This window comes from Bubalus kerabau, chromosome 19 (genome assembly GCF_029407905.1).
Source record: "Bubalus kerabau isolate K-KA32 ecotype Philippines breed swamp buffalo chromosome 19, PCC_UOA_SB_1v2, whole genome shotgun sequence".
Taxonomy (NCBI): Eukaryota; Metazoa; Chordata; class Mammalia; order Artiodactyla; family Bovidae; genus Bubalus; species Bubalus kerabau.
Window position 1 is genome coordinate 24,922,906 of NC_073642.1, and position 15,300 is coordinate 24,938,205.

General features: G+C 40.3%; 1 protein-coding gene across 10 annotated transcripts in view; it reads right to left on the bottom strand.

The window, feature by feature from the left end:
* The window catches only part of ADAMTSL3 (ADAMTS like 3), a 378,195-nt gene that overhangs the window by 145,056 nt on the left and 217,839 nt on the right, over nucleotides 1-15,300 (bottom strand). For all 10 annotated transcript variants that reach the window (XR_008705347.1, XR_008705348.1, XM_055555931.1 and 7 more), the window contains 5 exons: nucleotides 13,965-14,103; nucleotides 12,356-12,406; nucleotides 11,093-11,297; nucleotides 7,239-7,386; nucleotides 4,713-4,797 (listed from right to left, as the gene is read on the bottom strand). Coding sequence is in view for 8 of the 10 variants with exons in the window: in XM_055555931.1 (XP_055411906.1) it covers nucleotides 4,713-4,797; nucleotides 7,239-7,386; nucleotides 11,093-11,297; nucleotides 12,356-12,406; nucleotides 13,965-14,103 (628 nt within the window). In the remaining 2 variants the exon portion in view is untranslated. The remainder of the gene's footprint in view (nucleotides 1-4,712; nucleotides 4,798-7,238; nucleotides 7,387-11,092; nucleotides 11,298-12,355; nucleotides 12,407-13,964; nucleotides 14,104-15,300) is intronic.

Consider the following 15,300-nt stretch of genomic DNA (forward strand, 5'->3'; position numbering starts at 1 on the left):
TTGCATTCCTATACACTAATAATGAGAAAACAGAAAGAGAAATTAAGGAAACAATTCCATTCACCATTGCAACGGAAAGAATAAAATACTTAGGAATATATCTACCTAAAGAAACTAAAGACCTATATATAGAAAACTATAAACACTGGTGAAAGAAATCAAAGAGGACACTAATAGATGGAGAAATATACCATGTTCATGGATTGGAAGAATCAATATAGTGAAAATGAGTATACTACCCAAAGCAATCTATAGATTCAATGCAATCCCTATCAAGCTACCAACAGTATTCTTCACAGAACTAGAACAAATAATTTCACAATTTGTATGGAAATACAAAAACCCTCGAATAGCCAAAGCAATCTTAAGAAAGAATGGAATGGGAGGAATCAACCTGCCTGACTTCAGGCTCTACTACAAAGTCACAGTCATCAAGACAGTATGGTACTGGCACAAAGACAGAAATATAGATCAATGGAACAAAATAGAAAGCCCAGAGATAAATCCACGCACCTATGGACACCTTATCTTTGACAAAGGAGCAAGAATATAAAATGAATTAAAGACAATCTCTTTAACAAGTGGTGCTGGGGAAACTGGTCAACCACTTGTAAAAGAATGAAACTAGAACACTTTCTAACACCATACACAAAAATAAACTCAAAATGGATTAAAGATCTAAATGTAAGATCAGAAACTATAAAACTCCTAGAGGAGAACATAGGCAAAACACTCTCCGACATACATCACAGCAGGATCCTCTATGACCCACCTCCCAGAATATTGGAAATAAAAGCAAAAATAAACAAATGGGACCTATTTAAACTTAAAAGCTTCTGCACAACAAAAGAAACTATAAGCAAGGTGAAAAGACAGCCTTCAGAATGGGAGAAAACAATAGCAAATGAAGCAAATGACAAACAACTAATCTCAAAAATATACATGTAACTCCTACAGCTCAATTCCAGAAAAATAAATGACCCAATCAAAAAATGGGCCAAAGAACTAAACAGACAATTCTCCAAAGAAGACATACAGATGGCTAACGAACATATGAAAAGATGCTCAACATCACTCATTATCAGAGAAATGCAAATCAAAACCACAATGAGGTACCACTTCACGCCAGTCAGAATGGCTGCGATCCAAAAGTCTACAAGCAATAAATGCTGGAGAGGGTGTGGAGAAAAGGGAACCCTCTTACACTGTTGGTGGGAATGCAAACTAGTACAGCCACTATGGAGAACAGTGTGGAGATTCCTTAAAAAACTGGAAATAGACCTGCCTTATGATCCAGCAATCCCACTGCTGGGCATACACACTGAGGAAACCAGAAGGGAAAGAGACACGTGTACCCCAATGTTCATTGCAGCACCGTTTATAATAGCCAGGACATGGAAGCCACCTAGATGTCCATCAGCAGATGAATGGATAAGAAAGCACTGGTACATATACACAATGGAGTATTACTCAGCCATTAAAAAGAATACATTTGAATTAGTTCTAATGAGGTGGATGAAACTGGAGACTATTATACAGAATGAAGTAAGCCAGAAAGAAAAACACCAATACAGTATACTAACGCATATATATGGAATTTAGAAAGATGGTAACAATAACCCTGTGTACGAGACAGCAAAAGAGACACTGATGTATAGAACAGTCTTATGGACCCTGTGGGAGAGGGAGAGGGTGGGAAGATTTGGGAGAATGGCATTGAAACATGTAAAATATCATGTATGAAATGAGTTGCCAGTCCAGGTTCGATGCACGATACTGGATGCTTGGGGCTGGTGCACTGGGACGACCCAGAGGGATGGAATGGGGAGGGAGGAGGGAGGAGGGTTCAGGATGGGGAACACATGTATACCTGTGGCGGATTCATTTTGATATTTGGCAAATCTAATACAGTTATGTAAAGTTTAAAAATAAAATAAAATTAAAAAAAAAAAGATATGAATTGTATATCTACCATAAGAAAGCTTTGAACATTAAATGAGATAATGAATGCAAAAAAAAAAAAATAAAAAAAAAAAAAATAAAATAAAATAAAATTAAAAAAAAAAAAAAAGAAATCAAAATATAAAAAAAAATAAAATTAAAAAAAAAAAAAACAAAAAAAAAAAAACAGTCTTTTGGATTCTATGGGAGAGGGAGAGGGTGGGATGATTTGGGAGAATGGCATTGAAACATCTATAATATCATATATGAAACGAGTCGCCAGTCCAGGTTCGATGCACGATACTGAATGCTTGGGGCTGGTGCACTGGGACGACCCAGAGGGATGGTATGGGGAGGGAGGAGGGAGGAGGGTTCAGGATGGAGAACACATGTATACCTGTGGCAGATTCATTTTGATACAAGGCAAAACCAATACAATATTGTAAAGTTAAAAAAAAAAAAAAGAGAGAGACACAGACGTATAGAACAGTGTTTTGGATTCTATGGGAGAAGGCGAGGGCAGGATGATATGGGAGAATGGCATTGAAACATGTAAATTATCATATGTGAAATGAATCGCCAGTCCAGTTTTGACGCATGATACAGGGTGCTCGGGTGCTCAGGGCTGGTGCACTGGGATAACCCAGAGGGATGGGATGGGGAGGGAGGTGGGAGAGGAGTTCAGGATGGGGAACACATGTACACCCATGGCAGATTCAAGTCAATGTATGGAAAAACCAATACAATATTGTAAAGTAAAATAAATAATTAATTTAAAAAATAAAATTAAATTAACTGAGGAAGACTTTGTCAAACAAAACAGCTTTTCCTCAGTCCCCGAAGCTGTTCCTTGGTTTCCTGTGAAGTCTGAATACTACCTGCTGCACCTCTTCTTTAAGGCTTTGCTCCCTTGCTCTTTCTAACAGTGAGCCTTCCTTGGATCTATTCCTTCCTCTGTTGATGACTCCTACTCTTTCATGATCCACTTTTTTTTTTTTAACACATGATCCACTTTAAAAAAATATTTATTGATTTGGCTGCACTGGCTCTTTATTGAAGCATGGGGGATCTTCAATCTTCAATCTTACTTGTGACAGGTAGGATATTTTTAGTGTCAGCATGCAAACTCTCAGTTGTGGTATGTGGGATCTAGTTCCCCAACCAGGAATCAAACCTGGGCCTCCTGCATTGGGAGCTTGGAGTCTTAGTCACTGGACCACTAGGGCAGTTCCCGAGATTGACTTTTGACTCCACTTTTTCTCTAAACCTCCACACTTCCATCATGAGCCAAACACTCCTCTCTTCAGTCAGTTACTCTGGGGTCATTCACCTCATGGTGTTCACAATGTCTTCTGGGTTCACATCCAGATGTTCTGCACATGTCATAAGTGTGATGTGCCAGTTCTCTTGGCCCCCTTGGTCACTGGAAGCAAGGTGCCTTCTCAAAGAAAAGGAATCCATGTGCTCATGGGGCTCACTGCTGGGTTGCACCACAGTGAAAAGGGACATTGACGAATGAGAGCCTGTTCTGAGAGGAGCAACAGGGTTGGTAAGGGACTTAAAAACAATACACAAAAACTGCTGAAAAGGCTAAGAATTATGAACCTGGGAAAGATAGTACTCTAGGGATTCAGTTTTCTGCAAATTTGTGAAAACTTGTCACGTGGGATGAGGCATAGATATGTGTGTGTGTGTGTGTGTGTGTGTGTGTGTTTTCCCCCAGAAAGCAGAAATTGGAAGGAGGTTATATTTTGGCTCAAAAGGAAAAAAATACTGCAAATAACTCACGTTGTTCAATCCAAGAGAGAGCTCTCAATGCAGTGAACTGTGCCCTTGCCGAAGGTGTTGAAGAGAGAGACTGGCCACCCAGCCTCTGAGATCCACTTTCCTCTGACCCCCTGTGAATTGTTCTCCCTGTGACAGCCTGTCAGCACTGCAGGCCTCACATATCTGATGTGGAATCAGCTGTCCTGTCTAATTCCTCAAGTCTATCACTGATGCTGTTTTGCTTCTAGATTCCTGGGTGAGATTCAACGTCTTTGATTCCTTGCTCTCTTTAGGTGTCCATACCTTCACGTCCAGAATGTTTCTTGACATGCTCTTGATACTATATCTCCATGGATACCATGACAGCCCAAACTTGCCAAATCCCATGTGGACAGAAGTCATTGGATTTTTGATCTCTCTGGAGATTAAGCCTGGCCTTCTCATTTTATAAGTAAGGAAAATGAGACACAGAAAAATGAAAGACTTGTTTACGGTCACATGGTTACAAGTGGTGGTTCTAGGCTCCAAGACTCCTGGCGCCATGTTCTTCCATGCCCCATACCACAGCAGCTCTGGGAGTTCTCCTGACAATCACTCAGGCCATCATGTTACATTTCAGCTTAACTAGTTTGATAAACAGTGGCCATGTCTTATCCATGGAATGATCACTTTATTTGGTTAACACTGTGATGGTCTTTGGTCAAATCATATGTGTTAATCTAGATCTAGATATTACCCCCAATCTGGTAACTATAACAGAATACTGAGTCTGCTTTGAGTTAAAAGGCACTGTTCTTTTCTGTGCTTCTCGTAGATGCTGCCAAAGTAAGACTGCTGAATTGTGCAATAGAGGAGAATTCTAGCCAGTTCAGGCTCTCTAGAGTCTGCAAATCCAGGTCATTTGGATTTGAAACATATCATTGTACTCCAATGAGTACAAAAATGACATATATCATGTTAACTGGCTAGGCCCTGAATACTCCCATAAAAGGTCCTGGACTCACGTTGGTTCTTCTGTTGCTATTCTGGTCTCTTCTAGTTCTTGAGCTTGTTTCAGCCAAGGTAATTTAGCTTCCACTGGGCTTTTTTCTAAGGAAAAAGGAACATAAACAACAGGCTTAATTACTGTTAATCATTCAAGAGTTGGCCATGTGATTGTTATTTACTGGAGATTTCATCAATTTTTTTTTTCAAATGAACAGTGCATGAAGTGGCTTCTGGACAGAAGCAAAAATTTCTGTCATGTATTTTTTAAATTAACACATTATCAGAATGCAACCAAACAATCCCATGACACAGTTGAATACATTCTCCAAGTTAGCATAAAAACACCTTTTATCAGTACCAGTCTCTGTTGTTTGCATATTAAAGCTCTGATTTCAACCAGATCAGTTTGCTTTCTTTTGCCACACAGTTTTTGCCCACTGAGTGAAGAAATTAATAGAGACAAGCAAATAACATAGAAGGCTTAGAAAATTGCGAGGAGGAAAATCTGTGCTATGGTTTACTCAAACTTTAAAAAGTTGTAGTTGTTAAGAGAGATGATTACCAATTGGCCTGCAGGAGCAAGCTGGTGCCCTTCTCTGTCCTTTGAAGCTTCCTAAGATGTGAAGAAAGCATCTAATTATGAAGTGAGAAGGGAAATAATTTTGGACTGCTTTGGAGAAATCACAGACACTAAGAAAGTGGCTATAAAAGTACCACTGACTGCAGAAAGGAGGAGAAAAGACTTCCCTGAAGAAGTTATATAATCAGTATTTGTACCTTGCATGGAAACCAGTGATTTTTCCAGAAGACAGACATCATGAAAGAAATGAAGAATTAGTTGCTTATGAGGCTATTTGTATGAAGAATGCACCCAGAAATCATGAAGAAGAATCTTACCATCCTCTCTAATGGGCTAATAAGGACGGTTCCTTGGCACTAACACTTGGGAGTAATTCTTTTTCCATTTCCAAAAGGAAATACTTGTCACAAGGATTGGTAATACCTTACTAAAGTGCGTGTATGGAAATAATCCTGTCTAGAGGGGAACACATACATACCCAAGAGGTGGTGCCAAGGTTCGTTCACCCATGGATGCTACCCATGTCTGCTAATTCATGTGGAACAAATGGAACCACACAAAAATTTCTGAGTGCATCTATAAATCTAGACTGGAGATTTAGTCTGTAAATCTAGACTTTCAGTCTAGAAAGTTTTCTTTGTTCATGGTAGACGATAGGACGTATGATGAAGAGGACGCTGTTCCTTCCACTCTGGTGGAAGGCAGGTAGGAATCTTCCTATTCCTCTCTCTCTTCATCTTCCTCCTCCTTTTTCTTCAAAGCAGGCACTGCATCATGTAATTTTATGTCCACTTCTTTCTGGAGGTATTTCTCATCTAATCTCATCTGATCTCCAGTAGCATATTGGGTACCTACTGACCTGGGGAGTTCATCTTTCAGTGTCCTATCTTTTTGCCTTTTCATACTGTTCATGGGGTTCTCAAGCCAAGAATATTGAAGTGGTTTGCCATTCCCTTCTCCAGTGGACCACGCTTTGTCAGAACTCTCCACCATGACCCGTCCATCTTGGGTGGCCCTATATGGTATGGCTCATAGTTTCATTGAGTTAGACAAGGCTGTGGTCCATGTGTTATATCCACTAAGAAATGTTAATATAAGCCTACACAGACAGGAGCCACTGTACCTATACAGTAGTCTCCTACATACGACCCTTCAAGATGTGAACTTCCAAAGATGTGAATGTGCACCTGGTTTAGCATGGAACCAGAACTTGTGCCATAAACCTCAGGCATGAGTGACACTGCAGCCTGTCTTCCGTATCCTATTGCCAACAATCCTTCAGCTTGACCATCTCCCACCCCCTCTCCCTCCTCCAGTCAGTAACTCTTCTTGCCTGTTCAATTGATGCCAGCCCATGTTCTATACTACTGTACTTCTTAAGGTACTTACTGTAAGATTAAAAGTGTTTCCTTTGTGCCAGTACCATACTGTCTTGATGACTGGATGGGATGGGGAGAGAGGTGGGAGGGGGGTTCAGGATGGGGAACACATGTACACCCGTGCAGATTCATGTCAATGTATGGTAAAACCAATACAATATTCTAAAGTAATTAGCCTCCAATTAAAAAAAAAGTGTTTCCTTTATTTATTTTTTTAAAATGTATTGTTTGTGTGAAAAGCATGATAAACCTATTACAGTACACTACTATATAACTAATTGTGTTAGTTGGGTACCTAGGCTAACTTTGTTGGACTTACAAACAAATTGGATTTATGAATCAGCTCTCAGAATGGAACTCGTTCGTATGTAGGGGACTTACTGTACTGAATCAACAAGATCTAAGTTTCTCTTCAAGATCAATTAATGACATAGGTTTAACTTCTTTATCTAGGTGGACAGGTCAATCTGTCAGTGAACAGTTTTTGTAAGAAAGTTAGTATGTTTAAATGCAAATGCTGCAGTATTAGTAAGAGAGCTGGAAAGCACCACCTGATTTCACTTTAAAATGCACCACAAATTTACCTTTTGGTTTATAACAGGGAATGGGAATGATACATTCTTCTTTGATGTGTAACTTCAGTTGTGGGTTACAGCCGCCAACGTGCTGCCCACGGTGGTTGATGCACAGCACAACTCGATAACGTAACCCTCGGCCACAAGTCACTGTGCACTTCAGAGATGAAAAGAGAAGCCAATGAAATTCTACACGAATATTAAACACAGAAGATCATCAGATAAACATTACATAAGGAACAGGGTGGAGGCTAATTTCCCATGATTCTTATGCTTCAGGGCCCCTCCCTTGCAAGATTACTTCTAATTCTCACTTTGAAAAGTATTTCAGGTGAGGTCACAGCACAAGAAATATTGAAATGCCCTAAAATCTTTCTATACAAATATGAAAGAAACTTAATATAGGTTTTTCTCAAACTTGATTAAAAATTTACACAACATCATCCAAAACAATCTGTGAAGACAAAAGAAACCTTTTGAAATAGTTAATTAAAAAGATATCAAATTTTGCTCAACCATGCTACAGGATTACCTTTCTATTCTGTGTATAGAAACTTATCTTGCAGAAATATCATATGAAAAGCCTCTCTAAGAGTATTCAGCCAAAAATGTAGGAAAAAATACTACAGGTGTAATAATGCAGTTAAAATGAATGAAAACATTATGTTATTTTCTCTAAATTTTGTGAATTTTGTGTTGCCAGCATTTCTTTTCTTGAATAATTTGTTTATGATTTAGAAGGTACTTTTGCCTATGAATGGAATTTTCTCAAGTCATGAATATCCAGGATATCTTTGCAGTATATGTACATTATGTTGGTAAGTATATATGTATGTATGCATGTTTGTTTTTTTTTAATCAAGACTAGTTTTTAGGACTACTTAAGGTTTACAGAAAAATTGAGCAGCGATTATAGTGCAATAAAAATAAAATAAAATAATTAAAAAAGAGAAAAACTGACCAGTTAGTATAAGAGTTCCCATATGCCCCCTCTCCCTTACACACAGTGAAAGTGAAAGTGAAGTCGCTCAGTCGTGTCTGACTCTTTGCACCCCCATGGACTGTAGCCTACCAGGCTCCTCCCTCCATGGGATTCTCCAGGCAAGAGTACTGGAGTGGGTTGCCATCCCCCAATATTAATATCTTGCATTATTGTGGTACCTTTGTTACAACTGATAAACCAATACTGATACATTATTCTTAACTCAAGTCCAGAGTCACATTAGGGTCATCAGCTTTAAAACACTTGTAATTTCTTACAATTTCATTATTCTAAATAAACATTTATTTAGATACTCAATATTTGTGTTTTGTATTCTTTTTTCTTAAAAAGTCACCTCCTTGGTAGGGGAGGGATGGACTGGAAGCCTGAGATTAGCAGATGTAAACTGTTGCATATAGGATGGGTCAACAACAAGGTCCTGCTGTATAGCACAGGAAACTATATTCAATGTCCTGTGACAAATCATCCTGGAAAAGACTATGAACAAGAATGTATCTATATGTATAACTTGAGCACTTTGCTGTGCAGCAGAAATTAACACAACATTGTAAATCAACTATACTTGAACAAAATAAAATTGTTAAAAAGTCACCTCCATATTGTTTAAACTTCAGGCCCCACCAATCCTGGATCCACCCCTGGGAGAAGTCAAGAAGCCTTGGGCACATGCCACAGAACAGACAGTGCTCTGCAGACGTGATCTCACTAAGGGTTCTGATACACTGGCAGGTCAACAGCTTCATTCCTATTTAACAGATGAGCCAATCAACAACCCGCCAACTAAGGACCTTCCTCAAAGTCAAGTAGTTCCTAAGAGGCCAAGTGGAATTCCATCCCAGAGCCTCCTGCTGTCAAAATAATGACTTCACTACTGCTTCATAAAGCTTGAAGATTCTTTCCTAAGTTCACAGATGTTTCTTAAAATGTCAGAGAAGAGTTTCAGAGGATATGGAGGCCTTTTGCAGCATAGACCCATCTTCAAGAAATTCTTAAAGAGATGGGAATACCAGACCACCTTACCTGCCTCCTAAGAAACCTGTATGTAGGTCAAAAAGCAATAGTTAGAACCAGACATGGAACAATGGACTGGTTCAAAATTGGGAAAGGAGTACATCAAGGTTGTATATGGTCACCCTGCTTCCTTAACTTCTATGCAGAGTACATCATTTCAAATGCTGGGGCTGTATGAATCACAAGCTGGAATCAAGATTGCCAGGAGAAATATCAACAACCTCAGATACACAGATGATACCACCCTAATGACATAAAGTGAGGAGGAACTAAAAAGCCTCTTGACAAGGATGAAAAAGGAGAGTTAAGAAGTTGGCTTGGAACTCAACATTCAAAAAACTAAGATCATGGCATCCAGTCCCATCACTTCATGGCAAATAGAAGGGGAAAAAGTGGGAGTAGTGAGAAATTTTATTTTCTTGGGCTCCAAAATCACCAAGGATGGTGACAGCAGCCATGAAATTAAAAGATGCTCGCTCCTTGGAAGGAAAGCTTTAACAAACCTAGACATTGTATTAGAAAGCAGAAACATTACTTTGCTGACAAAGGTCCATCTAGTCAAAGCTATGGTTTTTCTAGTAGTCATGTACGGATGTGAGTTAGGCTGGGCACCAAAGAACTGATGCTTTCGAACAGTGGTGCTAGAGAAGACTCTTGAGAGTCCCCTGGACAGCAAGGATATCAAGCCACGTCAATCCTAAAGGAAATCAACCCCGAATATTCATTTGAAGGACTTATGTTGAAGCTGAAGCTCTTAGCCACCTGAGTAAAAGAACTGATTCATTGGAAAAGACCCTGATGCTGGGAAAGACTGAAGGCAAGAGGAGAAGGGGACGACAGGGGATGAAATGGTTAGACAGCATCACCAACTCAATGGACTTGAGTCTGAGTAAACACCGGGACATAGTGAAGGACAGGGGAGCCCGGGATGCTGCAGTGCACAGGGCGCCAAAGAGTCAGACACGACAGAGTGACTGAACAACGATATCTCAGTAGTTTCCAAATAGGCTGCCTGCCTCTGGGCTTTCCCAGCATCAGTCTATCTTACCTCATTTACTTAAAATATAACACGTTTACTCTCTTCAACAAAAACAGTGAAGCTTCATAGTAAACACCAGATCAAGAATACACTTCTAGGGACTCCCTTGGTGGTCCAGTGGCTAGAACTCAGCCCTCCCAATGCAGGAGGCCTAGTTTCAATCCCTGGTCAGGGAACAAGATCCCATATGCCACAACTAAAAATTCCTCATGACACAACTAAAAAGAGCCTGCATGCCACAGGAAAGATCGAAGATCCCACATGCCTCAAGTAAGATCTGGTGTAGCCAAATAAAATAAATAAATATTTTTAAAAAGAACACACTTCTAGTGTCAGTTTTAGCATCTCTGTCTTAATCTTCCAATTCTTAATAACATGAGTTCTCTCTTTAATCCAGATGAATTAGGGCCTTTTCAACCTCCAGTCATTCTGTGTCAGATTTATGCTTTACTCCACCATCCTGGCTTAGCCATACCACACAGTGATGCCTTCTCTAGGCTCCTGCATGGTTAAAGTCTGCGGATCTGAAACATGGGTTAAGCACTACAAGGGCAACAAAGACTTTCCAAATAACTCTGTTTCAATCCCTGTTCCTTTCAGATTGGTTCTCAATCATTCTTACCTGCTCTGATGCCTCCAACATTCTCCCTCACAGCATCCTTCAACTGTCTTCTCAGCTCTTCAGGAGTAGGAACCATGTTCACATACAACTTCTGCATCCGCCATGTTGCCCAGTACAGTATTGACCACAGAGCAAATAATCATTAAAGTCTGAGACTGAATTAAAAGTGGCACGTTCTCAAATCTTACCTGAGACCACTCCATGGCAATCCACTTGGGACAGTCGAACAGATTGCAGGTTTGCATCACCTTGGGTTTGGGTGCATACATGCACTTCCATTCTTCCACTTGAAGTATCTCTCCGTGCATGGACTCCTCCACACACACAAAGGTCCGTCTCTGAATCCCGCCTCCACAGGACACTGAACATGCAGTCCAAGGGTTATGTTCCCAGCTCAAAAGCAAAGAAGTGAAAACACATTATTCATTTGTTGCTTGCTTCAAGTTTGCAAAGTTGATTGCAACAAGTACAGCCATAAGACTTTAATCTTAACTACTATACACACTGTATTGTCTTAACTCCTTGGTCCTAAAGGTTATTGTCAGATGGGAGTAACACACCTGCCCCAGTGTATTATAACAACAGGGCCGTTGTGTGAAAGCATCTTCAATCTGACTCTAAAGTATAAAACACCAATGGAGAGTATTACCAGGGAATCATACAAACTCCAAGTCAGAAAGAATCATCCTAACATGTCTAGGTATAAAAGGGAATGCAAATATCTAATCAACTGGAATGTGTTAGCTTCCTCTGCAACGTGCTGTGCTTAGTCACTCAGTCATGTCTGACTCTTTGTAACACCATGGACTGCAGCCCGCCAGGCTCCTCTGTCCATGGGGATTCTCCAGGCAAGAATACTGGAGTGGGTTGCCATGCCCTCCTCCAGGGGATCTTCCCAACCCAGGGATCAAACCCAGGTCTTCCACATTGCAGGCAGATTCTTTACTGACTGAGCCACCAGGGAAGTTCCCCTCTACAATACCTAGATATAAATGCATGCTTGACACCTCCAGTGACATCTCCAGTGACATCTCAAATATTACCTTTGAGGCAACCTATTCCATCTAATTCTTAGAAAAATATTATTATGTAATTAAAGTTTTTGTTCCCTTAGCTCTATATAAAGGGTCTAGTCTCAAACATTTAAGACTACTGCCACAGATACTATGGGCTTCGCCGGTGGCTCAGACAGTAAAGAGTCTACTTGCAGTGTGGGAGACCCAGGTTCCATTCCTGGGTCGGGAAGATCCCCTGGAGAAGGAAATAACAACGCACTCCAGTATTCTTGCCTGGAAAATCCCATGGACTGAGGAGCCTGGTAGGCTACAGCCCATTGGGTTGCAGAGTTGGACACGACTGAGTGACTTCACTTTCACCTTTCACAGATACTAAAGCTTCTTAAAAACTGATTAGAGCATATTACAGAAAGGAAAAGGAAACATGTAACTCACCGAGGGAGAGGCTGGAAGTGGTCATAGGGCATGATCTCTTTAAATCCATCGCTAGAAATGAAATCGTGAGAATATAATTACTACTCCATACATTTACTCATTTGACTAGTACAGATGTCATATGACAAAATACAGAGCGCTTTCAAATTATATTGACACTTAATATGCCAACTGTTCTGAACCATTTCCCCCCAAATTCCCTTTCCCCTTGCACACTTCTGCTACCGTCTCCTTAATTTTTAGGAACATCTCTGATATACAACTTACCCAATTCTATATGAAAGTGAAGCTAGCAGTGTATACTCATTAAAGTAGTATATGTTCATCATCTCTTAATTTAGATAAATCTATTTATTCCCTTTTATCCTTTTAAATTATTGTGATAAAATATATTCATGATATTAACACACTGTCTAATTAGCAGGATCTTTAGAAAATCACTTTGTTTAACAGATTCTGTCTTTTGAAAAGGCCTCTATTTGTGATTGTGTACACCTGGGATTACAGGAAATGCACAGCTTCGTGATGAGAAATGAAATCCACTGAGCACGCTTCCCTTTCCACTTGCACACTGCCTCAGCCAGCTGGCAGAGAGCTGGGGGATTCTGGGACTTGATAGTGTGCTGTTATTTTAGGATCCTGTAGCAAAGCCAAGAAACTTCCCCAATCCAACTTCCCCAATCCAGAAGTTGGATTGCCAACTTCTGGCAATCCAAGTCACCAGGTACTAAATTATGCAGCAGGATGGTTTATGCATAGCTTTTCTACTCTGGCAGTCAAACTCTGCACTTCCTGCACTATGCATTATTTATACTGAGTTTAAGGTGAACACTTCAAAAGTCTAAATGTGGTCATCAGTAACTCAGTTTAAAAAGCTAAAATGGTGAATTATCGATATTCACAGCTGGTAGGTGGACTAGATGTACTTAAATGAAGAGACCTTTCATGTTGTATACACAAGACATGCTCAGAGAGGTTCATGACAAAAAGTGAAAGGTCACAGCACATGGACACAGAGCCCACAAGCACGAACCAGATGAGTGAGCAGATGAGCCTAATGCCTCCTGACCATGGTTATAAATGGGTTCGCAGGTACCTGCCACCAGGGTACGTTCAAGATCATGCAATGGAACTGTGTTGCTTCATAAGGATGGATCAGTCCCAGCTGCTGTTGATTTCTTTTTTTAAATTTTTAATTGGAGAATAATTGCTTTACAAAATTGTGATGGTTTCTGCCATCCATCAACATGAATCAGCCTGTGTCATACAGCAAATTCCCACCAGCTGTCTGTTTTACATATGGTAATGTATGTTTTCATGTCACTCTCTCAACTCATCCCACCCTCTCCTTTCCTCACTGCATCTACAAGTCTGTTCTCTATGTCTGTGTCTCCATTGTTGCACCACAAATAGGTTCATCAGTACCATCTTTCTAGATTTCATATATATGTGTTAATATATGATATCTGTCTTTCTCCTTCTGACTTACTTCAGTCTGTATAACAGACTCCAGATTCATACACCTCATTAGAACAGACTCAACTGCATTACTTTTAATAGCAGAGTAATATTCCATTGTATACATGTACCAAAGGGCAGTGATACAAACCTTGATGGGCAAGGATCCATGCTACATTCCTTCAGTTTGGGTTTTGGTTTCACATTTTCAGGGTAGTAATGGCAATAATGGTCAGGAACCACCCTCTTCAAGCGGATATCCACACATTCAGCAGAATTGAGCTGATACCCTAAAGCAGCAGAACAGGAGTGTCTGAGTATTGCATTCATTTGGGATTTCCTTGGCAATGTGATCGCTTGCCACACATTTTTTTCTTTCTTCTTTAGGAAACTCAACTCAGTGGTTCTCAACCCTGGTTGTATAACAAACAGAACCATGTGAGAACCTTTAACACATACCAGCACCCAGGTCCCCTCCTGGTCCAATGAAATCAGAAGCATTACAGTCAAGAAATCAGCATTCCCACAGGTCAAAGTGGGAGGAGTGGGTCCTATCTGTTCCCATGGTCACATTGCAACTGAAGAAATACGGCTGTTCCTTTATTCCCAGGCTACCTAGAAGGTAGAAGCAGCAGATGCCCACTGCTTAATTGGAAGAGGGTGTAAGGTGCTTTAGGAAAAGCATTTATGGAGAGCTAGCAATTGGACTGAATGCTGATTCCAGTTTCCCAAGCTCCTTTAGGTTTACAGTTACTGTGGGGAGCGAATAAGATCATGAGTGTCAAAGCTTTGTTAAAAATGTAAATCTTTAAACAATGGCTGGGTGATATGGTACAGCAGCAGCAGAAAAGTTATGACCAACCTAGGCACCATATTAAAAAGCAAAGACATTACTTTGCCAACAAAGGTCTGTCTAGTCAAAGCTATCGTTTTTCCAGTAGTCATGTATGGATGTGAGAGTTGGACTATAAAGAAAGCTGAGCACCAAAGAATTGACACTTTTTAACTGTGGTGCTGGAGAAGACCCTTGAGAGTCAGAAAGGAGACAGAAAGGAGATCCAACCAGTCAATCCTAAAGGAAATAAGTCCTGAATACTCATTGGAAGGACCGATGCTTAAGCTGAAACTCCAATGTTTTGGCCACCTGATGCAAAGAACTGACTCATTTGAAAAGACCCTGATGCTGGGAAAGATTGAAGGCAGGAGGAGAAGGGGATAACAGAGGATGAGATGGTTGGATGGCATCATTGACTCAATGGACATGAGTCTGAGTAAACTCTGGGAGTTGGTGATGGACAGGGAGGCCTGGTGTGTTGCAGTCCATGGAGTTGCAAACAAAAGAGTCAGATATGACTGAGCGATTGAACTGAGCTGAACTGAACTGAGCAGCAACAACAACAAAAAAAAGACTTTTTAAAAAAGACTCTCGGGTTCTTCTACGATGACTGAAATGTTTGACCAAGATTGAGAATGACTACTCGTGTTAT